This window comes from Leptonotus elevatus, chromosome 20 (assembly GCF_054856555.1).
Source record: "Leptonotus elevatus isolate MCC_2025b chromosome 20, RoL_Lele_1.0, whole genome shotgun sequence".
NCBI lineage: Eukaryota > Metazoa > Chordata > Actinopteri > Syngnathiformes > Syngnathidae > Leptonotus > Leptonotus elevatus.
The window spans coordinates 8,291,045-8,317,296 of NC_141258.1; the positions used below are offsets into that span (position 1 = coordinate 8,291,045).

Sequence of the window (26,252 nt, forward strand, 5' to 3'; positions counted from 1 at the left end):
GTATCAATTCATGTCAAACACAATTGGTGGACATGTAGCACACATTTAAAAGCATGCTAATAACATAGAGCAATTACGCTAAATGGCTGCTAATCTAATTCATGTCATGTGCGGGCTTGCAAGATCTCAGAAGACTCCATTTAAAATTGTTTGTTGACAGTCAAACTACGACATTTATTTTCCTTTAAAACTGTTTTTTTTTTTTTTTTAAAGATAACATCAGATGGATATTTGATGAGTGAAGAAGGGGGAGGAGGAGGGAAGACCCGTCGGTCTCCTTACCTGTAGACGGCGGACACCTGTGGCGGGAGAAGCCATTTTGGCTCCCAGGTGACTTCACTCCTCGGACGATTCCACCACAAAATCCACTTAAATCCCCAAATGACCCACAGATGGGAACTAGGGAAAAGGAGGTACTTCCGGAGAGGCGCGGCTGGCCGGCGGAGAGAATTCGAGAGTGAGTGGGTCGGCTGCCGGACGTACCAGCGAGTAGCGACTACTCTTCCTCCTCCAGTTAAGTGTGGGAAAAGTAGTAGAGCACCCCCACCCACTCGGGTCACATGGAGCAGTCCACACGCGACCTGTGACGTCACACTGCTCATCAACATTACCAACCTTTCCCCACTAATTGAATTTATTTCACGCTATAGATCTCACTCCGTACCTAAAAATATAAAGAATGTAACATTTATAATTTTGTAAAAGGTAGACATGTTTTGTTTGTTGGTGCTCTCCAATATTTGATTTTACTTATTTACCTATTTATTGCATACTTATTTCATCCCTTAAATGTATTCATTGTCATTTTTATTGATAGAAAACATTTTTAAAAATTAATTTACTTTGTGACTATAGACCAACAAACTACTATAACATTTTTGTGTTTGGCTTAAATCCCAAAGTTAACTTCAGCCTTAAAATGAAGGACTAAATAATTAATGCATTGGATTTTTTTTTCAACTAGTTAGGTTAATTTAAAAAAAAAAAAAAAACACACATACTAAATCCATATAATGCAATACGACCCGGGTTTCAAATCCGGGCCTTGTTTGAGGTTTACATGTTCTGCAACTTCCTGAAGACTCAAATGTGTCCATAGGTGTGATTTGAATGGTTGCTTGACTAGTTAAAAAAAATAATGGATGGGTATACTTAACGCAACACTGGCTAGTGCTACACCACGAAAGTCAATTTTTACAATGAAATGTCAGGAATAAAAGTAACATTGTAACCATTATTTAAACTTGTTACATTCCCACTGTAATCTTTTGTGAAACCCTACATGATGACACCGTCCTCCCCATTTCGTTAGGCAGACAGCATCTTGTGCTACATTGTTCGACCACATGAGGGCAGTGTTGTCTTAATGCGTGAAGTGCGAGTCCTTACGGGTATGCGAATGGTTGCTTTGGCAGTGAAAGGAAAATGTTTGACAAGTTGCAGTAAGCAGAGTTCATTTATTGTGCGTAAAGTTGGTCAATTTGCATGTGGAAGAAAGACTTGAGCTCGGCTCTCTTGGCCTTCAGCGTGGGGGTCAAGAGGCCATTCTCAATAGTGAACTGCTCAGGGTGGAGATACACGTCCTTCACCTGCATAGAGATGACAGTTAGCATTGTTTAAGAGTATAGCACAATGATTTTATTTTTATTAATCTGCTGTCGCAGTTACCTGCTCAAAGGACTTCAGTCCTGCTTCTTTTCCAAGACTGATCATGTCCGAGAGAACAGCTTTCTTGATTTCCTGCAACAACAAACAATTCTCAATGAAAGCCTTCCTCACATCTCTCAGAATCACAGCATGAAGCATCACCTTGTTTTTGCAGAGCTCTTCAATGGAGCTATGGAATCCAAGATTCTTGGCCAAACCTGGTAAGACCTCTGGATCGGGGACCACAACTGCAACCAGGAAGGCCTGGCAAGGGAGAAACAATTTCAATGTTAAAGTCAATTTGTTGTCTGCACATTCATGCCGATCTCACCTGTAGACTGTCTCCATGCACAAAAACTTGGGCCACGGGGCCACTGCGCACGTAGACGTTTTCAATCTTCTCTGGTGCGATGTATTCGCCCTGAGCCAGCTTGAAGATGTTCTTCTTGCGGTCGATGATCTTCAGGACGCCACTCTGGTAACGGGGACAAAAATAAGTTACAAATTATTTGTTAGCAAAGTTGACAAATGTTTATTTAAAAAAATAAAAATAAAATAAAATAAATGTGATTCCACTCTGGTAATGGCCAAAAATAAGTTCCAAATTAATTGTTAGCAAAGTTGACAATTGTATATGTATTTCTTTTCTCCCCAAAAAAAAATATATATATATAAAAAAAATTCAGGATGCCACTCTTGTCACAGGGACAAAAATAAGTTCCCAATTAATTGTTAGCAAAGTTATCCAAAATAAAAAATATTTTTTTAAAGAATAATAATAAAATAAAAAAATCTGGACGCCATTCTGATCACGGGGACAAAACCAATTAATTGTTGGCAAAGTACAACAACAAAAAAAAAAAAATATATATATATATATATTTATTTATTTTTTTTCTAAAAAATTAATATTTGATTCCTCACTGGCAGCCATTTTCCAATGTCTCCAGAGTGGAGCCAACCATCCTTATCCAAAGCCTCAGCGGTCTTCTCTGGATCTTTCAAGTAACCCTTGAACACATTTGTACCCTTGATGCACACCTGCAAGACACCAAATTAAACCATCCATTAATTCCCCCCCTCCTCCCCAATCGTTCCTTTACAAATGATCCACAAACCCACCTCGCCTTCACCATTGGACGAAAAATAATTCATCTCCTCCACATCCACCAGCTTCACCACGTTACAAGGCAGAGGCACACCGACATGTCCTGCGGGAAACGTCACAAACATTACGGCTTCCCCTCACGCGCTTGCGGCGGTTGGCATCCGTCGTACCCGAAGTGGCATCTCCCGGCATGGTGAACGTGCAGCCAGCCGTGCACTCCGTCTGCCCGTACGCCTCAAAGATCTACGAGGAGTAAATATTTACAGATCTGCGCTTGGACAACGTTCGCATCGACTTCATTACCTGGCACCCGAGCGTGGCCCTGAGGAAGTTCAGCACCGACGGAGAGATGGGCGCCGCCCCCGTCACCATGACTCTCACTCGTCCCCCCAGAGACTCCTAATCAAGTTGCCGGGTCAATCAGTTCACGTTCATGGCTTCGTTCCGTCGCGTGAAGTTGACGTCGTACCTGCACTTTGTGGAAGATGAGCTTGTCCCAAATGCTGTTGTTCCGCACGATGCCTACCCGCACCTCGGCCATTTTCCTCTGCGCTGCAAAGTTGAGCAGCCATTTTTTGAAAGGTGTTGTGGCACCGCTCTGCACCTGGACGAGAACAGACCATGTGACTAAATGAAATAAATAACTCAGACGGTGCGTCAAGCATATCCACAAAAGTGACTGCTAACTTTGTCGTAGACCCGATTGAGAAGTCGCGGCACGACGGGGAAGATTGTGGGCCGCAGCGTCTTCATGTCATCCGGCAGCAGTCGGATGTCTCCCTGGAAGAATCCAACTCGAGCACCAGCACCATATATCACAGTCTGCAGGAAAAGAAAAAAAGAAAAGAAAAATCAGCTGACTGCTGTGTAAGTTGAGTCATCAATATCGTTTTTTTTGTTTTAAATCATAAATCTAAAACCATTTTAATCTCAGGGAGCTATTTATGTACATTTTCAGTTAACTTTATAAAAAGATGTTGCTGATCCTGTCAACGTTTTGCTAGACGTTAAAACAAAGAAATGTGAAAGTTCGGAATTTCAGCTATTTTGAAGTTTTGGGGGAAAAATTTTACTGTAAAAAATTATAGCGAGCTATGGCATTTACTTTCTTAAAACCAACCAATATCCCCCCCCTTTATTGAAGATGAATATTAGCTACAAATATCAATCAGCCTAACCCAAGTGTTAGAAAAAAATAAAAAATAATAGATTCAGCAATAAACAGCTCGCAATTCTAAAATAGATTTTTTTATGGGAATATTCAACAAAACATCCTACTTAGGGTTAGGATTCACACATTACGCATGGAAGAATGTTATATTAATGGAACATTAAGCCTCAATATTTTATTTCAGTGCTGTTCAAACATGAAACAGACTGCAACCTGTTTGTTAAATTCAGTGGCTCATATAAGCCTGAATTTTCAGATTTAAAAAATAAATAAAAATTCATACAAATCTTACATGTAAAATTTTACTGATTAGTATTTTCTAAATTTGAGTTTATAATTATTATTTTTTAATCGACATAATTTATAGAATTATATCATGATTAATCGGTATTGAATTGAATCGCCAGGTACCTGGCAATTCACACCACTATTGACTACTGAAAAATACAACAAACAACACATCGGTCTTTCTCTAGTAGTCAACTTTAAAGGAATTGTGCGGAGGTTTACAGTTTGAACCAAAAATCTCAAGAGCTAAAAGTTGCTTGACCTTTCAAGGGCAACATTACCTGCACGACTCTTTCAAACATGTGCGCCAACGGCAGGAAGGAAATGGTAACGTCCTCTGGATTTGGAACAATGGACGCCTGTGGGGACAGACAATGAGTTCACTTTCCAATTAAATGGTCCTCCATTGCATGCATTTAGCGAAAACACCTCAAAGGTTTTGAGGACACCAGCAGCATCAGCGACGACGTTCTCGTGAGTCAGCATCGCGCCCTTGGGATTTCCTTTGAAAAGTTCAAACAGAACATTAAAATTACTTTAAAAAAAAAAAAATGTCAAAAACTTGGTCGTGGGTTCTGTTTGTTCACCTGTCGTTCCGCTGGTGAAGCAGACAATGCTGAGGTCTTCCGGCTTTGGAGGCTGTGGTGGGCAAGTAGACAGAGTGTTAGCATTGCGCCATCATTAACTGCCATTGACGTCAAATTATTTTGAACTATTTCTATTGGTTTCATATTTTTTTCCCCTCACTTTTGTGAACAAGAGTATGAAAACCTAGAAAAAAAAATGCATTGTACATTTAGAACAAATTAAAAATTTGTGATTAATCTAAACTATTAAAGTCATGCGATTAATTACAATTACAAAATTTAATCATCTGACGCCTCTAATTTTTAATATTTTCAGGCGATATTTTTTTTAAAACAGATGTAAAATTTGTGATTAATCTTGAGTTAACTATTGAAGTCATGTGATTAATTACAATAAAAAAATAACTAATCGCCTGATGCCCCTAGTACAAAGAAAAGAAAATATCAAAAATTAGGGGCGTCAGATCATTACATTTTGTAATTGTAATTAATCGCATGACTTCAATAGTCAACTCACGATTAATCACAAATTTTATATCCGTTCTAAATGTACAATAAAACACTTCTAGGTCACACACCCCAAAAAAACTGAAACTAATAGAAAAAGTTCAAATACATTTTTGGACGTCTACTGCCGTCAATGGCAGTGAATGAGTTAAATTAGCATCTGATGCACTTTGCAAAAGTTGCGTTTTCAGTGTTAGCGGTGAGCACTAAATATGTGAATGTGGCTTACCAGTGGCTTCTGGAGGTCACTTTTCCCTGCAGCCTGTGGAACACAAAAGCAAAACCATATTCCGGCCTCTCATTAAAAAGCATGTCCCATTACTTTTGACCATGTGACGCTTTGATACCTCCACATCCGGCATGGACACCACATCCACGCCACATTTGGCTCCTCGCTCCGCCAAGTCCGACTCGAACGGGTCCATCACGACGACGGTTTTGAGGGCAGGGGTCTGGCCTTTCTCACGGTTCTGCAGCAGAATCTCAACCTTTTTCTGGTTGTCGCACAACACTGTGGAGATGTCGGCTAAAAACACAGCAAATGGTAAACAGGGGCTGGTGTGAAATTAAAGCAGCGACATTTATTGTAAAACTGATGCTTGGCGCTCGTCTGTCTACGATAGTGGTTCTAACTGTGACTCAGCAGTTTTTGCTGTGCGGAATGATTTAATTTGTTCCATTGCTGCATTTGAGGAATGTGGGAAGTTAAAAATATCCCACTTCGGACATGAAAACATTCAAGGAAAACGTAAACAAATGTTGGCTGAATCCGATAAATTGTTTGTTCTGGTTAACAATCAAAATCATGTTGGGTGACATTTTTTTTTTCTTCAAATAATTAAATTAATGTCACAATTGCGTAAATGATGTTTTTCCATTAACGGGCTTTGCCATTGTTAAGTGACGGGTGTATTTGGATATGAAGTCGGAAAAGTCCCAACTTCCTCGAATGCAGCATAAGCATTGGGGTTATTTGCTTCCAACCAAAATGGCAGACTTCCTTTCGATTTCAGGCACGGGTCCTTGAGACCAATACATTTCATAATGATAAATAAACACGTCCACCAAATTACATGCCAATCAATGAATCTGGTGTTTTTTTTTTTTTTTTGGGGTGACCATGTTTCTCATTTTCTCCAGGATTCACAAAAACTGCTGCGCTACACATGAAAACGACGTTCCGAGATGGCCTTCGTACCGCCTCACAAAGACGAGTTTTGATCTCCTGAGGAAACGAGGAGCCACCTGTAATCTGCCTCTTGGCCAATTACCTTGGTCGATAATGAACACCAGAGCCTCGGGACCCAACGTGTCGTACAGCGGGACCGCCACCATGGAGTAGGTGTAACAGGCCAGCTCGCCAATAATCCACTGCAAACATCAAAAATTAATCTCTCATGGGAAAGGGAACTACACCACTTGGTGAGGTTTTTAGCTCACCTCTGGTCTGTTCTGAGCAAAGATGCCGATGAAAGTGTCGGGAGTGGGCTTCAAGCCCCTCTGAAGGAGTCCTGAGCCCAGGTGCTCCGCTCTGTCGGACACCTGCAAAGACAGGAGAGGTTTGAACGGCAAAAATGGATTGATACCTCGTCGAGGCGTTTTTACCTGCTTGTACCGGAGCCACTGGTATGGCTTCCCTGCTTTCCTGAAGCCCAAACATGGCCCGTTACCTGCAAACAAATGGAGGTCAACCGTTTATTTATTTATGGGATGTCAGGCAATTTAAAATGTTTAAATCAGAATTATCACATGAAAGTTTTCATACTCTTGTTAACATAAATGGCAGGAAAGAAATATGGCTGCATCTTTTTAGCCACACCCACTTTCATAGAAAAGAAAGGGAGTCTGGACAGGCGTCCATAGACAGCGATTCGACAACGGCCGGCCAATCAAGTTCGTCTATTTGCGTGACAGCGTCTGTGCGTTTCGATTATCAAAACTGAGTGTCTCATGACACCATGAACCTTTTTTTCCCCCGCAACGACAAGTCATTCACTACTGTCTCTTTGGCTCGTAGCCATGTTGGATTTTTACTCCGTCTTTTTACTCTCTGGCAAAGAGGCGAGTGAGTCTGGATTTCCAGGCTAGCATCTTTTAGTCATTGATACAGTAATTTCATAACTCATAAACTGGAGTTCCAATTAAGAAGCTGTACAGTAAAAAAACAAGTGATATTGATATGTGTTGGTCTTTTTCCTGCCACTATATGGCATAATTACATTTGTAAGACATTGGTGTGGCATTTTTCTTTTCACATTAAGAACTATCTAATCTTTAACATGAACATAACAAATATTAGGGGTATTAGAAAAAAAATAGATTCTGCAATATATAGGGATATTACAGCACGCAATTCTCGAATCGATTTTTAAACATAATTTTTTTTTATGGGAATATTCAACAAAACGTCTTACTTGGGGTTAGGATTCACACATTAAGCATAGAAGAATGTTATATTAATAGGAAAATTAAGCCTTCATATTTTATTTCAGTGTTGTTCAACCTGTTCGTTAAATGCAGTGGCTCAGTTATAAGCCTCAATTTTTAGATAAATAAATACATTTTCATACAAATCTTACAGTGTATATGTTTACCGATTAGTACTTTCTAAATTTGAGCAAAAAATAAAAATACAATTACAATAAATAAATCTAAATTTTTTTTTAAAAAAAATAAATCGCAATTATCGATTTAGAGATTCGCATCGGGATTAAATCGAAATCGCCAGGTACTAAGAAATTCACACCCCTAACAAATAAGCATTATTATTAAATTACTATGGGTCAAAAATAGACCGATCCTTTACTTTGAGTCAAGAAATGGATCTTTCTGCATAAAACAACTCAAAGATTGCTCAGTTCCTTTACTTGGGTCAAAAAATGCGGTAATTTTGTATAAAAAAAAAAAAACAGAAAGTTGCGTCATATTGACCCATAAAAGTGGATCGGTCCATAATTGGGTTATTTTTGACCCAACTGTCTTTAGAGTGAGTTGCGACTGGAATTTCCCCCATTACAGTCTTTAAGCGTGCATTACAAAAATGTGTGGCGTTAAAGGAACTTTAAATTAAGCACACAAATTTTGACAGCTGTAATTTATTTCAACTCACCTGACACTTTCAAACCCCTCTGAAACACCTCATAGATGGTCTTGGCGTCATTGTAATAATAAGCCATCAGGTTATTGTTGTCCTTGAGCAAAGCCACCTTCCTGGCGCCATCCTAAGACGACGAGAATGAGCAACACCCTAAAAATCACATTTCAAGGCATCATTGTGTCACACCTTAATGCCCAGGGTTTGACATTTGAGGTCAGCAGGGGAACGCAGGGGGTTGGGCCTGGTGTTGAGGTAGAAGAGCGTGGCGGCCGCCAGGGCCAGCAGCGAGATGACAGCCGGCGTGGGCAGCGGCGAGAAGAGAAGCTGGAAGAGGACCTCCATGGCGCACGCAATCCTCTGCTGGGAGATTGACGACCCAAAAAAAAAAAAGAAGTCAGGTTGGAGTGACTTCGACTCTGTGAACTGGGGTCAAAGTCGACAACCTTGCACAATGAGACAAACTGTAAATCACAAGATTGTTACATTTGTCAATGTCAACAGCATAATTCAGCTTAAACAACTTTGTTTTAATTTAACAGGAAGACTAAATGAATTTCTTGCTATATAAAAAAAAAAATATATATATCCTCAGCTATTTATTACCAAGCCCATCTGCCCGCTTTCATAATCGAAACATGATCGTTGAGCACAATTTGTATTTATTTTTTAACACCATCCTTGGTAAATACTGAACTGCACCACTGGTTCCATGATAGACCCCTGCGGGACACCACCACTAACTTTGACACTTGCTCACAAATGACAAGTGTCAACTAACAGACAAATAGGATGCGAGGAGTCAAAAAAAATTACCAATTGTTTTCACAAAGTGACAAGCCAGTTATTTATTTTTTTACATCAAATGTTCTTACCCGTCGGTTGGTCCTATCGGCGTGGACACAAAGCAGAACCTCTTCAGTCCACAAGAAGAAAAATAAGAACTTGTAGTGGTCATAAAAGTCACACACAGAGGGACCTTTAAACTTTGGCCGTGTGATAATGCAGCACGAGCGGAGCCTCTTTATCGACTGAATTGTGTACAACAGCCAATAAAAAAATAAAAAACGCCCACTATTTATTGTCTTTCACTTGTATTTTGATATTTGTCACCCAATCTAGGATGACAAGAAACCAGTCTCCCAATGTGATGCGTTTACACGATGTCATCAATCTCTTGGCTGCTCAAAAGCATTCGCTGAAACCAAGTTGCATTCCAGCGGTCGGTGCCTTGCTCAAAAGCACCACAACAGTAGCTAGCAAGAAGACCAGCATTTCCAACCACTATTTGACATTTTACAGCAGCATTAAAAAACAATAAAACACACTACAGGTGGATCACCATAAAAATTGATTACACCTCATATCATTTCTCAAAAAATAGTTGCCAAAATAAAACAAAAATTGACGCTACAAAATTCTATTTAATTACTCACAGGTGAGCCTAATCATCAAAAGTATATAATAAAAAAAAAAAAGCCTCACAAAAGCCAGCACATGTCAAACAGTACGTTCATGTGTTGAGAATGTTACCTGGCGGTGTAAGCAGAAATGTTTGAAGGCCGTGCAGGAAGGGTTGGGTGAGGATCCCTGCTGGAAATGCGGCCTGCCCACCGCCATTAATGTCACACAACATGCACACACCTGTGTTCATTAGCACCTCTTGAGTGCATGCAGCTGTGCGTGTGTCAGCAGCAGCATCGTTTTTTTTTTTTGCTTTGTTTTTCATTTCCAATACATTCATTTAATTGTTAGCAAACAAAGACAAAGATAATGTGTGTGTCCAAGGCCAACAAAAGGGATTGTGGTGAACTTTGACGCCTGCATTTATCAACAAGTGTGATAATTAACCTTTGGAGTTTGTTGATAAAATCTCATCAAGAGCATCAAATATTTCCTTATCTTTCTTTTTTTTATCATTAAATCTCACTCCGTCTCTTCTCCTCTCTCGCCCCCCCACCCCCCAACATATATATGTAAACATATTTTATATCTATATATCCGGTAGGCTTATTTATATATTTTTAATATATATATATATATATTATTTTTATTAACTAAGTGTCATAAAATGCATCAACATTACTATTTTTTATTTTATTTTATTATATTATAAATATGTTTAGATGTTCTGTTTGAACTTTCGTCTTATACTGAGGGTCAAATTGAACTGTATATATAAATATATTACATTTGTGGAAAACTAATTATGAAGCAAAATCCAGCCATTTTTATCCATCTCAGGGGGCAGCCATTTTGCCACTTGCTGTCGACTTAAGATGGCATCACAGTTGCTCAGGGCTCAGGCAACGACCAATCACACCTCACCTGTTTTCTGAAGCTGAGCTCTGATTGGTTGCTACCTGAGACCTGAGCAACTGTGATGTAATTTTCAGTCGACAGCAAGTGGCAAAATGGCCGCCTTCTGAGTTTCACTCTTATTATACCCGCAAGTCAAATTGACCTGTTAAAATACATTTTTAAGAAAAGTAAAAACATTTTAGGATGAAACTTCTTTAAATATATTATAAATCACAATCTATCATAATTATTTATGTATTTAAATATTATTTAATCTTTACAAGAAATATGAATGAAATGGAATTACATCATTTAAAATAATTGTAAAATAACTTCTGCTGCGGAGCTTTTCCTAATATTTTGCTAGCATGTTAAGCTACATGTAAGTGTAAACCAAAAATAATAAACACAGTTAAAGCAACGCCTCTGATGATTATGCTTGTGCAGGCAGAATATTCCAAACGGGTTCGGCCCCTCCTGTCCAGCCTCACGTTCGGGTGAGAGGATGGTGGGTTTGCTATTTAAGGCGCGCGACATCAAGCCACTTAGAGCGTGAGGATGACGATAGGTAGATCTTCCTCAGGCGTGACCCAGGTGCTCCACCTAATGCTCGCCCTGACGGCCATCAAAGCCGGCGTCGGCGCCGGTTCCGGCTCGGACCCTCCCAGCCCAAAGCTGCTGATTGGCTTCCAGGCTCCTTGGAACTCGTCGTTCCCTTTCAGCGCAAAGCGACTGGGCTCCGCCATCGAGATCGCCGTAGACAAGGTGAACGGCAACCCTTCCTTCCTGGGCAACTACACCTTGGGCGTTGTCTACATGGACACGGCCTGCAGCCCCAAGATGTCCTTAGGGGGCTTCATTCAGCAGGTGTGGAGGGACAACGTGTCTGCCGTCTTTGGACCAGCGTGTCCCGAAGCAGCTGAGGTACACCTTTTTTGACTTTGTGCATTATCTGTGATTCAGTTTATTTCTATTGTGCAAAATGGTAGTTATTAATTACTGGCAAGAGAAGTGATCAAATTAATCATGTCACAAAAATAGTGCAGCTGACCCAGTAAACCTTCGATTTTTATCTTTTTTTACTAAGTGGATTATTTATAGCTGTCGTGAGAAGGGGCATTTTTTTATGAATCACAGTCGAGAGGAGCGATAAAATTAATCATGACACAAAGTTGTGCACCTGACTGAGTGAGCTGTGGATGTTTTGTTTTTTTGACTGAGTGGATTATTTCAAGAGCTTGAGGTGGCGGCTACCAAAAATCTCAGGCGACAGCATCAAACAAATCCCTCATGATGCATACATTGTGCAGAGGTGCCGTGGACAATTTTTTGGCATTGAGTATTATTTTGAGAAGTTTCGTTTATTTCTAATGTGCTAGGAGGTGGCTGACATGAATTACTGTCGAGAATAACAATCAAATTAAAGAATGTGCCATAGATTTTTTTTTTTTGCTCTGTAGATTATTTGTAGTCATTTGTAGTCTTATATCTTCTGTTGTACAACAGGGCATTCACTTTTGAGAAGTGATCAAATCCAAAAATGCCATTGAAATTATTATTTTTTTAACTTTTTGAATTATTTAAAGTGCTGGTGTTTATTTCTATTGTGCAAGGTGGCTGCTAACATAAATACCGTAATTGGATAGAGTCAATCACATTAATTAATTTTGTGACCATGGAGTGGACTTTTTCTGATTTTGTGAATTATATCTACGCCCCCCACACTAGTTTCCTTTCCTTCATTTTTGTGTATTAAAGGGCTATGCAGTGGACCTTTTTTTTACTTTTTTTTTTTTTTTTTTTAGTGGATTAATTCTTACCTTTCATCTTTTTTTTCTATGGCGCAAGGTAGATGATGTCATGACTAACTGGCAAGCAGCGTGATCATATTAATCATGACATATAAATTGTTAAAACATGTGACCAAGCATGTGTGGACTACTTTTTGACTTTCTGTATTATTTTGAGTGGCTATGTTAATTTTTATTGTGCGAGGTTGCAGGTCCAAATGATGGTCATGAATCAATGGCAAGAAACGCGATCATATTAAATATATGGCACATACTGTACATTGCACAGGTGACAAAATATGCCATTGACTTTTTGTTTGACTCAGTGGATTATTTTCCAATTGTTCTGTTTATTTCTATTGTGCAAGGTAAACAGGCAAAATTAGTACTAGAATGAACTATTTTACATCCAGTTGTGTTTATGCATAGGTGACCGGCCTGATCGCGTCTACATGGAGCATCCCGATGTTCGGCTTCGTGGGACAGTCGTCCAAAATGGACAACGCCGACGTGTACGACTCGTACATCAACATAGTGCCGCCGCTCAAGAGGAGCTCTGAGGTGCTGTTGAAGACCTTGGAGTTCTTTGGTTGGACACACGTGGCCATGATCGGCGGCGGCCTGGACTCCAACACGTGGGACAAAGTGGACGCGCTGTGGAAAACGGTGGAGACGCCGCTGAGGTCAAGGTTCAAGATGACGGCCGCCGTCAAGTTCGACACCAGTGACGCGCGTCTGGTTAGCCGCAATGTCAAGTACATCGCCACCGTGGCTAGAGGTGAGCCAATGCCACGCTTTTAACGTTATCTCGTTGGTCTGATCATTAAGCCATAATCGTGTTGGTGTGGGGTGCAGTGATCGTGGTCCTGACCAATAAGGAGGACTCCCTGACTCTGCTGCTCGAGGCTGAGCGCCAGGGCTTGATGGGCGGCGACTACGTGTTCTTCCTGGTGCAACATTTTGAGGTCAGTGGCGGCGTGGTGAGTAAAATGCTACTAACAGCGTCACATGCATTGAGCTACAAATGTAAACATCAGATCGCAAAACATATGTTCACAGTCTCATCTTACATCAAATGCAGAATGATTAAAGCCAATTCAAATTAGCAACATTAGCTGTAGACAACTTGGTTAATGACATAGCGTCGTAATGTTTTCCATTGAGCAGGACAACTTGTGGAAATACTCAATGGGCGGCCAAATGAACCGAGCGGCCCTCCGAGCCTTCGACATGACCTTCATCATTGGCCAAAAGTCATACGACGGCTACGAGTACTACGACTTCTACGAGCAGGTGTTCGAGAGACTTAAAGGACCTCCATTTCACAGCAACCTCACGTCCGAGAGAGAGGTAGGAAAAAATTGAAAAGAAGAAACAGAGGAAGGAATAACGATGGCATCCATTTCAGGTGAGCACCTACTCCGCCTACCTGCACGACGCTGTGCTGCTCTACACCATGGCCTTGAAGGAGGTCTTGAAAGACGGCAAGGATCCTTACGATGGGCGTCAGGTTCTGCAGAAACTGAAGAACAAGAATAGCATTCGTTTCTATGGTAAGTCAGCAGGCGCTTTGCGTTTCAGACTTCGAACGATGACACACTAAACAAGGCTCCTTTCGCAGGAGCTTCAGGACTGGTCCACTTTGACGAGGGCGGGGAGAGAAACCTGGACTATTCCATTTACGACCTGCAATATGTCAGGGACGCTGCTGCGTTTGTCCCTGTCCTCCATTTTGACAGCCACAGCAAAAGCATCCGGTAAAAAGAGAAAGTTCCACAATGAATGCACTGTCCCAAAAGTCAGACAAACTTAGAGTTCAACCAAAATATTTGGTGAAAATATGCCTCAAATGTTGAACAAAACTTGAGAGCTCAACCAAAATCTTGTGGCAAAATTAGGGCTCTAAAGTGCAACATGCAGTTGGTTTGTGGAAAATTATGCCTCAAACGAAACTTGTGTGAATGATGCCCTGAAAGTTGAACAAAATTTGCAGTCCAACCAAAATCTTCAGGAAAAATATGCCTTAAAAGTCATACAAAGGGGAGTTCTAACAAAATCTTCTGGGAACATTACACTTTAAAAGTCAAACAAAACTTGGAGTTCAACCAGAATCAGAAAAACTAAAGTAAAAAAAAAAAAAAAAAACTAATATGCAGATAAACCAAAAATGTTCAGGAAAAAAATACGCCTCTAAATTTGAACAAAACTTTTCTGGCAAGATTATGCCTCAAAAGACCAACATAAACTCACAGTTCAGCCAAAACATTTTGTAGAAAATTGGGTCACAAAAGTTAAACAAAACTGTGAGTTCAACCAAATTGTTCAGGAAACTAAAATTATTCCCCAAAAGTTGACCAAAATTTGCAGTCCAACCAAAATCTTTGGGAAAATATGCCTCAAATGTCAAACAAAAGAGTTCAAACAAAATATTCTGGGAACATCACACTTTGAGTCGAACAAAAGTTGAAGTTCAATCAGAATCCTCTGGGGAAAAAATATGCAGATTAACCAAACATTTTCAGGAAAAAAGTATGCCTCAAACGTTGAACAAAACTTGGGAGCTCAACCAAAATGTTCAAAATTTTTGTCTGTCTCAAAAGACCAACAAACTCGCAGTTCAGCCAAAACATTTTGTGGAAAATTCCGCCCCAAAAGTTCAACAAAACTTGCGAGTTCAACCAAATTGTTCAGGAAACTAAAATGATGCCCCAAAAGGTGAACAAAATTTGCAGTCCAACCAAAATCTGAGAACGTTGCACTTCAAAATCGTTCAACCAAAATAGGAATAATATTCCTTAAAAGTTGAACAAAACTTGAAATTCAACCAAAATGAGCTGACTCAAGTCTGAACTCTGACTGACAACATTGCCGTATAGTCATTATGGGGGCTTGTATGTAAAACTTGAAGGAAGAAGGCACTAACATAAAATGTGAAAAAAGTGAAGCACTGAATGTATCAAACGTAAATGGAAGAATGGCGTGATTTCAGGCCAACGTCCATGTTCACTGCGGTAACCTGGCCCAAAGGAAGACCCCCGTCCGACAACCCTGAATGCGGCTTCAACAACGAGCTGTGTGAATGGCTTAGTAACGGTACGCCAAACCATGCTGTGGACCCTAATTTACATAATAACATAATACTAACCTGCAATGTGGTGGCGTCATCTCAGACGTCGCCCTTCTGGCTCTGCTGGTCACATTTCCTGTTATCGGCGTGCTGGTCGTGCTGGGCATCGGCGTCCTGGTGCTGCAGAAGCTGCGCCTCCAGTCCAGCCTGGAGGACTCACGCTGGTGGCTCATCGACTACGGCAACATCACCATCATCAGGGAGGCGTCGGTAGGTGCCTCCGTAGTGCGCATGTAGTATGTTGGTTTGGTTCTGAGTGGTCTCCATCCAGGGGGTCCAGGGCGTGTCGCTGAGCAACACCAGGAGTCAGACTGGCAGCGGAGGTTCGTATTCCACCTTGTCGAACACCAGTTACGGCTTCAAGGACAAGATGGGGAAAGAGCACATCTACGCCACTATTGGCCTCTACCAGGTACTGATGCAATTCTTGGCAGAAAAAACAACAACTAATGTCGTAACTTTAAGGATTAGGGCCAGCCAAGAGAGAGAAGAGTTTGGCAGAATTCTGAGATTAAAGTGAGAATTCAGACTTTAAAGGGAGAATTCTGAAAATAAAGTCAGAATTCTCTCTTTAAAGTCAGAATTCTGAGATTAAAGTGAGATGTCTCACTTTAAAGTCAGAATTCTCACTTTATTCTCAGAATTCTGAATTTAAAGTGAGAATAATAATGTCACTAATAAAGTCAGAAGATTAAAGAAGTCAGAGATTAAAGTCTGAATTCTGACTTTAAAATCAGAATTATGAGATTAAAGTGAGTTTTCTCACTTTAAAGTCAGAATTCTGAGATTAAAGTGAGAATTCCGACTTTAAAGTGAGAATTCTGAAAATAAAGTCAGAATTCTCTCTTTAAAGTCAGAATTCTCACTTTGATCTCAGAAATCTGAATTTAAAGTGAGGATTCTGAAAATAAAGTCAGAATTCTCTCTTTAAAGTCAGAATTCTGACTTTAAAGTGAGAATTCTGAAAATAAAGTGAGAATCCTGCCAAACTTTTTTTTCTCTCTTCACTGGCCCTAATCCTCTTCCAGGGGAATTACGTGGCCATCAAATATATCAAGAAGGACGTTTGTGAGAAACTCCAGAAGGCCTCCGTCCTCGCCGAATTCAACGTGGTAACATTCTTCAGAGAACGATGATTAGCGACGTGTTGCTAATGCTAGTTGCTAAATGGCGTCCATCTCCACCATGACAGATGAAGGAGATGAAGCACGAGAACCTGGTGCAGTTCTTCGGCGCGTGCGTGGAGCCACCAAACGTTTGTTTGGTCACACAGTACTGCAGGAAAGGCAGCCTGAAGGTCAGTTTGGCGCACTACTCCAAAAAAAACAACAACACAATGGTAGTGTCGCTGTTGTTGTTTGCAGGACCTTTTGAACGCTTCCGAAGTGGAGCTGGACGGGATGTTCAAGCTTTCCTTCGCTTACGATATCGTCAACGTAGGTGTCGCATTTCAACGGGTGCCTCGAGAACCCCCCCTTCCTCGACGTGATGCGTATTACCTCCTGCAGGGAATGGACTTCATCCACAAGAGCAGGCTCAAATTCCACGGCAACCTGAAGACCAGCATCTGTATGGTGGACAGTCGGCTTCAGGTCAAACTCTCCGGGTTCGGACTGTGGGAGTTTAAATACGGCGGTAAAGGCAACCGTGGCCCAGGAACTCCTGAATATGAAGGTCAGAGTCTGCTCTTGTGGTTTAAAGGGGATGTCAACATTTCTTGACAATAATATCTTAAATGTGACCTCACTAGTCTAAACACGACATTCTGATTAATATTACATTTGTGGAATATGAGTTACGAAGCAAAATCCAGCTTCTTTTTTTTTAAATACATATTAGGGGGCGGCCATTTTGCCACTTGCTGTCGGCTGAAGATGACATCACAGTTTCTCAGGGCTCGGGCAATGACCAATCACAGTTCACTTGTTTTCTGAAGCTGAGCTTTGATTGGTTGTTACCTAGGACCTGTGATGTCATTTTCACTTGACAGCAAGTGGCAAAATGGCCGCCTTCGGAATATTGATCAAAACTGCAGAATTTTGCTTACCTCATATACCACTAACACAATAAAAACCAGAATACTGTATTTAGACTAGTGGGGCTGCATTAAACGCACAGATTTAATTTTTTTTTTTTCGGTTGACTTCCCCTTCAAAATGCCCATTTTAGCCTCATTTTGGCCTTTTTAGGGGTCCTTCCAGGACAAACTCCTCCTGGAGAGTTTGTGCGATTGTGGCAATGTTTGGTTGTGAAACATTTCAATTTTCACCATCGCATGTGAGCGGCACATGTAAGCAAGGTTTGATGAACTGTCGCAAAGGCAAACACTCAATAACTCAACCACAAGAATGTTTGAAAAAAATCCAGTGCCTGAAGCCAGTTTCATTTCGCATCACTTAACTGATTAGACACACAAAAACTGTCTCAAAAAGCCTGAAAATACTATTTTGAATTAAAATGGCCATTTTAGGCTCATTTCAGCCTTTCCGGGGGTTCGACAATCTCTTAAAGACTTTGTCCAATTGTGACCAATTTGTGACCACATACACTCGACAGATGTTGGTTGGAGCATGAGAGCAAAAAGCAAAAAAATGCAATAATTCAACCACAAGAATGTTTTGAAAATTCAGCCCCTGAAGTCAGTTTGCAACTTGGCAGACATGGGGTCGACTCACACTTGCTTTAAACGTCCATTTTAGGGTCATTCTGCTCATAACAAAAAAAAAAAAAATCTGACAGGTGACTTCTGACATTGCAGGATTGTTGTGGACCGCCCCGGAGCTTTTAAGACAAGTTGACCCCATGGTCAACGGGACCCCCAAAGGGGACATCTACAGCTTTGCCATCATCCTGTGGGAGCTCATGTACAACTCCAAAAGTGGGCCATACCATGACATCAACCTGCAGCCCAAAGGTTGCGGTGAAAACATTTCAACCTCGTTTCAGTTGAAGTGGCCGACGACAATCGAAACAAATTTGTCTCCGCAGAGATCATCGCGAGGCTGCGAGGGCCCTTCCGCGGCGAGCCCCTCAGACCCGCACTGTCCGACCTGTGCGACGACAACATCAACTCGCTGCTCAGGGTGTGCTGGAACGAAAACCCTGACCACCGACCACCATTCAGGTCCATTCTAAGACAGCTGAAGGAAGCCAGTCCAGACAGGTCCCGCCATTGTTTTTCTTTGTCCTTCAAACATCACCTCAACTCATTTAGCGCCATTAACGATATGGCTCGCGTCAACAAAACAATTTTGCCCCACAATAGGATAAAATAAAGAAATAAATACAAGATGTGGTGCTATAGCAAGTATGGCAATTTAAGCCAATCAGAAACTAAAGGTGCTTTATAGACATATTTTTGATTATTGATATTTATATTTCAATACTGTTCTATTTTTGCACAGTAATGTTTTTAACTCATTCACTGCCATTGACGGCTATAAACGTCAAAAATTCATTTTGAACTATTTCTATTAGTTTAACTTTTTTTCCCACTTTTGCTAACAAGAGTATGAAAACCTAGAATTTTTTTTATTGTACATTTAGAACAGATATAACTTTTGTGATTAATCGTGAGTTAGCTATTGAAGTCAAGCGATTAATTAATATAAAAAATTGTAATCGCCTGACGCGATTTAAAAAAACCAAAAGAAAAAATTATTAAATATTAGAGGTCATCAGGCGATAAAAATTTGTAATCGTAATTGATCGCATGACTTCAGTAGTTAACTCACGATTAATCACAAGTGTTATATCTGTTCTAAATGTACAATAAAATAATTATAGGTTTTCATACACTAGTTGACAAAAGTGGGGAAAAAATGTTAAACTAATAGAAATAGTTCAAATGAATTTTTGACGTCTATAGGCGTCATTGGCAGTGAATGAGTTAATATTTCAAAAAATATATGAAATTATTCTAATACTTTATATTTTCATACTTTATATTTAAGGACTTATGAAACATGAACCACTTGAGAGAAAATTATTAACTTTTGAACAGGATCATAATTAAGTATGTTAAATGTACAAATGTTCATATCAAGTCAATTGTAAAGAAAACAATGTCTAAAAAAAGATTGATTTTATTGACAATATTTTTCAAATGATAAAATATTTTAATCAAATTCTATATAGCAGTTTTACATATTTGCAACAAATATAAAATAATTCTGATACATTTATATTTTATACTGCATATTTTAAAATATGTAACATTTATTAAATCTTATTTATACATATTTTACAACTTAATGTTGTTAACAATATTTACAAAACAAACAATTGAACACAAATCTATTTTCATGCAGTAATGTTTTTAATATTTACAAAAACATGTAATTACAAGTCTTTTTTCTTCTTTTCTTATAATCAAATATAGACTTTTATTTTTGTGATTTTTGTGTGTATGTACTGCTAATTAAAAAAATAATTTAGCGCATTTTACTAATAAATAAATTACGTTTTAATATATATTTACAATTGTTTAATAAAATGTATTCTTTTTAAATGTGCTGCAGCCATGCAAACATTCTAGACAACATGGTGGAAAAGCTCGAAAAATACGCCAATCACCTGGAGGACGTGGTGGAAGAGAGGACCAATCAACTAGTCGCCGAGAAGACCCGCGCGGACAAACTTCTCTCCAGCATGTTACCGAGGTAACCGTGGCGACGCGACAACCTCATAGGTCCCCTCGACGGTGACGTGCGGCCTCACAGGTACATCGCGGACGAGCTGATGGCGGGGAAGTCGGTGGAGCCTCGCAGCTACGACGTGGTGAGCGTCTTCTTCTCCGACATCGTGGGCTTCACCTCCATGTGCGCCGTCAGCTCCGCCTTGGAGGTGGTCATGTTCCTCAACGACCTCTACAGCCTCTTTGATGACATCATCAGGATGTATGATGTCTACAAGGTGCGAGGGCAAAAATGCAGTTGTGACGTATTTACTTTGTTGCTTTCCAAGAACTGGCAATGAGCGCGTTTTCCAGGTGGAGACCATCGGAGACGCCTACATGGTGGCTAGCGGTCTGCCCATCACTAACGGCCAACAGCACGCCGTGGAGATCGCCACCATGGCGCTGCACTTCCTGAGCGCCATCAAGCGCTTCCGGATACGTCACATGCCCTCCGAGAGTCTGGCCATCCGCATCGGCGTCCACTCGGGTGAGAGCTAATGCCAAAAGAGACAAAAGAAAAATGTTTCAAAGCGTCCACATGAAAACGCCCCCCCCCCGGCAGGTCCAGTGGTTGCAGGCGTGGTCGGGAGCTCGATGCCTCGCTACTGCTTGTTTGGTGATACGGTCAACATGGCCTCTCGCATGGAGAGCAACAGCTTACGTGAGACCACCTGCAAAAACATGATATATCATTTTGAGAATCATTTTAATGTTACTGTGTTTCGTCAGCCTTGAAGATTCACATGTCTCAGTGCACTGCTGACATTCTGGTCCAGGTGGGATCATTCGAACTGGAGGAAAGGGGAGAAATTGAAATGAAGGTGAGTTTAACATGCGCTTGCGTGTGTGTTACATTACATCCATGCGCTAACTAACATTCGGACCTTTTCGTGGCAGGGTAAAGGTTGCCACAAGACCTACTGGCTGCTGAGCAAAGAGGGTTTCAACCCTCTTTTACCGGCCGCTCACAGTCCTGCACAGGCGGACGCCAGCCTACAGCTGGCAGCAGAGGTACACCCAGGACTCGTCCACAATCTCCTCGTCTTCTTGTTCTTGACGTTGCTGATGTGTTTCAAATTGTCTTCTTTTTTTTTTTTATGTGGGGTGTCAAGAAAACGGGAGTGTGCGGAGCTGCGGACAAAAGAGCCAAGAAAACTACCGGCGAGGATGCCACTATGTCTTCAGTGGACATTTAGTTTGCCCGTGACACCAAACGAGATTTATATTGTCGGAATATTTATTTATTGAAACTTTTCAAGACACAAGAATCCAATTGATGGTTTTAAAATGTCTTTTTGTATGCATGCAGTGAAACAACATGAGATTATGAGATCACAATAGATCCTACTAAACCTACTAATTAATCTAATCTCAAGTATGAATCCACCTGAGTACTGGCTGACTTCATATGATATCAAGTATAGAATAATATAGAATTTATAGGTCTTGCAGGGAGTGTGTAGAGCTAGAAGAGTAAAGAAAAGTCCACATTTTAACTTTTGAGTTTTGCAAACAGCTATGTAGCTAATGAAGAAATAAACATACATATTAGATGTACATGAAGAAACAGATAATTATGTCATGTGTAGGGAGTGCATACAGCTTTAACAGTGGCTATCAATTACAGTAAGAAACATTTACTTCATGTGAAGGGAGTGCATACAGCTACGAATCAATGAAGAAACATCCACATTTACAGTATTTGAAATGTAGGGAGCGCATTCAGCTGCCAATCTGATGATATGGGTAAGTGTTGTTTTATACATGAGTTGCTGTATGCACTCCCTACAAGTACAGTAAATAAAGATACCCCTTTATCGATTAGTAGTTGTATGCGCTCCCTACAGGTACAGTAAAAATGTTTGTTCTACAATCATTAGTAGCTGTATGCACACCCTAAATGTATTGTACGGAAAATGTGCATGTTTGTCGCTCCATTTACTCTCTATAAGTACATTAAAATTAGATAGATGTTTCTTCACAGATTAGTAGCTGTATGCACTCCCTATTAATGAAACAAATATGGACGTTTGTTCACTAATTAGCTGTATGCACTCCCTCCCAGTATAGTTCATACGGATGTTTGTTCACTGATTACTAGCTGTATGCGCTCCTTTCAAGTATAGTAAATAATGGACTTTTGTTTACTGATTAGTTGCGTAAACATAACGGGATGCGGTGATTAGGATGAGCAGCAGGAGAGGTAGAGATGCCCCTGGAGGACAAACAACAGATGACACACGCAATTACACAATCACAACACACACTCCACTCAAATTAAATGCATTGTGAGGACATATGTGTATTTACCTATGATGTGTCCCTTACTGGAGGATCCATCAGCTGTGGAGACATTTATATTACACAAGAACGTTCTAATTTATAATATTTGCTATAAGCAGAAGCATTTGAGTGGTTAAATTTTTCCAATGAAAGCTCTGTATGATACCTTTGATGTAAAATTCAGTAGTCAGGATGCCACCACGTGGCTCCGTTTTCGATGCCAGTCTCCTGGCTGGACACGGACTCTTCAACAGGACAGGAAACGCAGCTTTAAGGACAGTCTTCTTTAACGGAGACATTCGTACTCACGGTCTGGCAGACGAGCCGTTCGCCGTCGCACACGTGGACCTCGCAGTGGAGCCACACGGTGGACACCTTCTCCTGGCCGCGGAAGCGGAATGAGTTGAACTTGAAAGTGGAGCGGCTATCTTTGGCGTTCTCGAAAATGTTCACTGTGTCATCGGATGGGCAGCTGAAAGGACACGTAAGAAAAATGTATGCATATAACAGGAAAAAAACTAATGGAAAGAATTAGCCAGATTTTTTTTTCTAGGCTTGTTGCTAGGCGGAATTCACATTTCCATACCTGTTGATAATGAGGCTCCACCTCCTCCTGTCTGTGGAGTAGGGCGTTGGCGTGGCCCAACAGTTTTCTATGACCACACGGAAGCGTCCGCTGAGCCCTTTGGCCTCCACACCAATGAAGACCTCCGAGCCGATCTCGGAGGTGTCGATGACGTACGGCGCTTCTTTGGCGTACAGGAACTTAGCATTCTGGGGGCAGCACATTCCCGGTGAAGTTCTCTCCAGAAGCAACTTTCCAGGAATGGGGAGACTCACCGTGAACACGCCCATGGACAGCTGTGACATAAAAGAGCCCAAAGTACCGTTGCTGATGTAAACGGTGGCCACTCTGGGAAAAGCAGAGACACTTCAGTCCACATCGAACTCATTTCAAGGCCTGGACGAGGTGCTTACTGACCTCTGGCTGAAGACGGCGTTGTTGACCAGGTAGGTGGCACGGTACACACAGCTGAAGGTGTAGTTGACCGGCTGGTTCCTGAGGGTCAGCAACGTGTCGTTTGATACCACCGAGTTGAAGAAGACGTAGCGGGCGTCTTTGCCGGGTATGTACTGACCAGGAAAGAAGTTGTGGAGTTTGTATTGTTGAAAGTGCTGAAGGGTACTCATATCTAACCTTAGCCCAACCCAAAGCCCCCCAAACTGAACCCATAACCCAACCGCTATGCTTTTGTTGTACGGTATGTGTGGGGGCGAGGGGGTGCGCCATGAGATGTTAAACGGTTTTGCATGGCTTAAAGAATTTGGGAAAGGCTGTGTTGCTTCTAGATTTGCTATGTTTGCCTCTTTTTGGCAGATCAAAGTGTGTCAAGCAGCAGCAAGCCCCCATCCTCCCCACGATTTTGCAATGGTGGCTGCACTGGGCTGATTTTGGCCACCATTCAAAAGTTAGACTGGAGTCATGCAGTGATGGTCCGACTGCGCGCAGGAGGCGAGATATTTGGCAGTAGCCACAGAAGAAGAAAAATGAGAAACGTTTCTTTTTAAAGTCATTGCACAAACATGGAAGTGCAACACTGTGTCATCCAGATGGTGCCTGACTGACAAGCCTCAAACTGGGCTCCCTACCGTTCAAAGCTCCAACGGGGCCATAAACGTCTTCGCGCTCAACAGTTAGCACGATAGCATGATAGCACACGAACCCCTTCGACTCACCTCGGACTGGGTGCCGCAGTACGAGTGGTTCTTGGGCGTCAGGTCGGGGATGATGAAACGGTAGTAACCGGAGCTATGCACGCCTGTAGCGCACACGCCACCCAGGGAGAGCTGCTCCATCTCCCAGCCGTACGGACACTCGGGCACGTTGGCAATAATGGTGTTGGGGAAGCACGACACCATCACGTAATCTGAAACATCAGACAAAGCCCTGCACTGGTTTCCTTGGCAAATAGTAGAAAAATGACAGGTCGACTTGTCAGGAACGTAACAAATTGAAATGTCTGTGCAGTTGCTTGTTGCTGGATAGACTTCACGAAGCACAATTATTTATTTCTGCCAACTGACTAACCAACAACCAACTAACTAGATAGCCATCAAACTGACAAACCAAGTAATTAACAACTATCCTACCAACTAGCTAACTCACTAACCCATTAGCTAATTAACAAGCCAATAAACTCCCTAACCACCTGATTGGCTGACTAACCAACTTGCTAACCTGTTAACTAACCAACTAACTACCTAAACAACCAACAATTAAACTAACCAATAGACAAAACAAGTAACTCACAGCTATCCTACTAAGCAACATGCAAACTAACTAGCTAATAAAAAACTAGTAACCAACATTTATTGAACTAACAAACCAACGACTATACCTAATTGACTAACCAACTATCTAGCCAAATAAATAACTACCACGTAACTACCCAACCAAATAATACACATATATATATATATATATATATTTATATATATATATATATATATATATATATATATATATATATATATATATATATATATATAAATATATATATATATATATATATATAAACTATTTAACCAAACTAACTAGCTGATAACCAACTTACGAAGCAATCAACTTGCCTAACACTAACTAACTACCCAACTAACCAACCATATAATACACCAGTTAACTACTTAACTACCTAACAAACTAACTAGCTGATAACCAACTTACTAAGCAATCAACTACCCTACTAAGACCAACTAAACAACAATCCATCAATCAATAAACATAAACTATCCTAGCATGTAAGATATCTGCCTGAGTGACTAACAAAACAACAAAGTGGCGAACCAACTGCCCATCCAATAAAATAATCAACTAACCAACTATATCTAATTTAACTAACAACAAAAACAACGTCCTGCAAAAAGCTAACTGCTATGGTGGAAAAGCATGAATGAAATCTCATCTGTTTTGAAAAGATGCTGTAATGCGAAACCAGGATTTATCTGGATCTGATCTACACGCACGTACAATATAAAAATCAGTTGACGGTGTTTTGCATGTTTAAGAGTCTTGTTACCTGCTTTCTGGGGGACACAGGTCCACACCACAGGAAGTATCGCAAGTAGCAAAACGATGATCATGATTCCATGCAGGACACAAATTCAAGTATTTAGGGAAAGACTGTTCACCTGTGTGCTGTCAGAGGACCCTCCCTCATGGCTGCCCCCGAGCTACCATTTTATGTATGCTCGCGGGCGGAGGTGGTCCACGTTCCCACCCGGAGAGCCTCCATTGTGAGTCCACCGACAAAAAGCCTTCTGTGCTGCTCGGACATTCACTTTTAAATGACCGCCATCTCTCGGGACGTCTTTTGTAGGGATGGACCTGATGGAAATGTGCCAATTTCCTGTAGAAAGTACACAGACAACAATAAGAAGCTTCTTCAAAATGATGATTGGCATTAAAAAAAAGTTCCAAAATGTTTATTTTTACAGGAATGTAACTGATTGACTACTGCCAACTATGATACCAACTGACTAACCAACTAATCAACCAACTGGCACACCAAGTAACTATCATACCAAGCGGGGAGCTGACTGACTATCTAACCAACCAAGCAATGGTTAACTAATGACTAATCAGCTGAGACAACAAACCAAGTACATTCCAA

General features: G+C 40.9%; 4 protein-coding genes across 12 annotated transcripts in view; 1 reads left to right on the top strand and 3 right to left on the bottom strand.

Moving 5' to 3' along the window:
• The window catches only part of LOC147156880 (ankyrin-3-like), a 76,876-nt gene extending 76,376 nt beyond the window's left edge, over positions 1-500 (bottom strand). Inside the window, exon 1 of the mRNA XM_086064775.1 lies at positions 283-500. Within this exon, the coding sequence (XP_085920901.1) occupies positions 283-318 (36 nt within the window). The 5' untranslated portion in view covers positions 319-500. The remainder of the gene's footprint in view (positions 1-282) is intronic.
• Positions 501-1,448: 948 nt separating this feature from the next.
• Positions 1,449-20,951, bottom strand: acsl5 (acyl-CoA synthetase long chain family member 5). 9 transcript variants are annotated; one of them, XM_086065260.1, is made up of 26 exons: positions 20,635-20,951; positions 20,196-20,527; positions 17,120-17,187; positions 15,639-15,956; positions 13,923-14,015; positions 13,069-13,147; positions 8,592-8,765; positions 8,418-8,529; positions 6,914-6,978; positions 6,749-6,850; positions 6,580-6,679; positions 5,656-5,834; positions 5,538-5,570; positions 4,802-4,853; positions 4,644-4,717; positions 4,496-4,573; positions 3,443-3,577; positions 3,225-3,359; positions 3,059-3,154; positions 2,926-2,998; positions 2,770-2,858; positions 2,572-2,688; positions 1,979-2,122; positions 1,810-1,911; positions 1,669-1,740; positions 1,449-1,589 (listed from the first exon to the last, which is right to left on the bottom strand). In XM_086065260.1, the coding sequence occupies exons 6-26, from the start codon at positions 13,099-13,101 to the stop codon at positions 1,458-1,460; spliced, it is 2,097 nt and encodes a 698-aa protein (XP_085921386.1). In that variant the 5' UTR covers positions 13,102-13,147; positions 13,923-14,015; positions 15,639-15,956; positions 17,120-17,187; positions 20,196-20,527; positions 20,635-20,951; the 3' UTR covers positions 1,449-1,457. The 9 variants fall into 9 exon arrangements, with proteins under 9 accessions (XP_085921386.1, XP_085921385.1, XP_085921388.1 ...); XM_086065259.1 differs by having other exon boundaries at positions 15,639-15,977; XM_086065262.1 differs by having other exon boundaries at positions 15,639-15,977; positions 17,120-17,233.
• Positions 13,100-21,494, top strand: gucy2g (guanylate cyclase 2g). The gene is made up of 21 exons (XM_086065182.1): positions 13,100-13,271; positions 13,349-13,473; positions 13,661-13,843; positions 13,902-14,046; positions 14,115-14,250; positions 15,483-15,586; positions 15,664-15,830; positions 15,892-16,032; positions 16,649-16,732; positions 16,813-16,917; positions 16,985-17,056; positions 17,129-17,294; positions 18,379-18,534; positions 18,609-18,783; positions 20,141-20,281; positions 20,342-20,518; positions 20,586-20,785; positions 20,861-20,959; positions 21,028-21,119; positions 21,196-21,309; positions 21,411-21,494. The coding sequence occupies exons 1-21, from the start codon at positions 13,100-13,102 to the stop codon at positions 21,492-21,494; spliced, it is 2,838 nt and encodes a 945-aa protein (XP_085921308.1).
• tectb (tectorin beta) lies at positions 21,417-25,908 on the bottom strand. Its single transcript, XM_086065273.1, has 9 exons — positions 25,771-25,908; positions 24,319-24,509; positions 23,564-23,715; positions 23,422-23,494; positions 23,168-23,355; positions 22,891-23,053; positions 22,748-22,826; positions 22,609-22,641; positions 21,417-22,513 (listed from the first exon to the last, which is right to left on the bottom strand). The coding sequence occupies exons 2-9, from the start codon at positions 24,499-24,501 to the stop codon at positions 22,443-22,445; spliced, it is 942 nt and encodes a 313-aa protein (XP_085921399.1). The 5' UTR covers positions 24,502-24,509; positions 25,771-25,908; the 3' UTR covers positions 21,417-22,442.
• Positions 25,909-26,252: the final 344 nt, after the last annotated feature.

What these genes read in the sequence shown, in the direction of transcription:
- tectb (XM_086065273.1), bottom strand. Translation starts at nt 24,501, where the DNA reads ATGGTGTCGTGCTTCCCCAACACCATTATTGCCAACGTGCCCGAGTGT. An exon ending in TGTCCATGGGCGTGTTCACG is followed by an intron (nt 23,356 to 23,421) that starts GTGAGTCTCCCC and finishes TGCTGCCCCCAG; the next exon opens with AATGCTAAGTTCCTGTACGC. An exon ending in CAGTAAGGGACACATCATAG is followed by an intron (nt 22,514 to 22,608) that starts GTAAATACACAT and finishes TTTGTCCTCCAG; the next exon opens with GGGCATCTCTACCTCTCCTG.
- gucy2g (XM_086065182.1), top strand. Translation starts at nt 13,100, where the DNA reads ATGATCGGCGGCGGCCTGGACTCCAACACGTGGGACAAAGTGGACGCG. An exon ending in TCCTCGCCGAATTCAACGTG is followed by an intron (nt 16,733 to 16,812) that starts GTAACATTCTTC and finishes CCACCATGACAG; the next exon opens with ATGAAGGAGATGAAGCACGA. An exon ending in CCGCATCGGCGTCCACTCGG is followed by an intron (nt 20,786 to 20,860) that starts GTGAGAGCTAAT and finishes CCCCCCCGGCAG; the next exon opens with GTCCAGTGGTTGCAGGCGTG.
- acsl5 (XM_086065265.1), bottom strand. Translation starts at nt 13,101, where the DNA reads ATGGCCACGTGTGTCCAACCAAAGAACTCCAAG. An exon ending in CGTCCAATGGTGAAGGCGAG is followed by an intron (nt 2,689 to 2,769) that starts GTGGGTTTGTGG and finishes GGTGTCTTGCAG; the next exon opens with GTGTGCATCAAGGGTACAAA. An exon ending in AAGAGCTCTGCAAAAACAAG is followed by an intron (nt 1,741 to 1,809) that starts GTGATGCTTCAT and finishes TTGTTGTTGCAG; the next exon opens with GAAATCAAGAAAGCTGTTCT.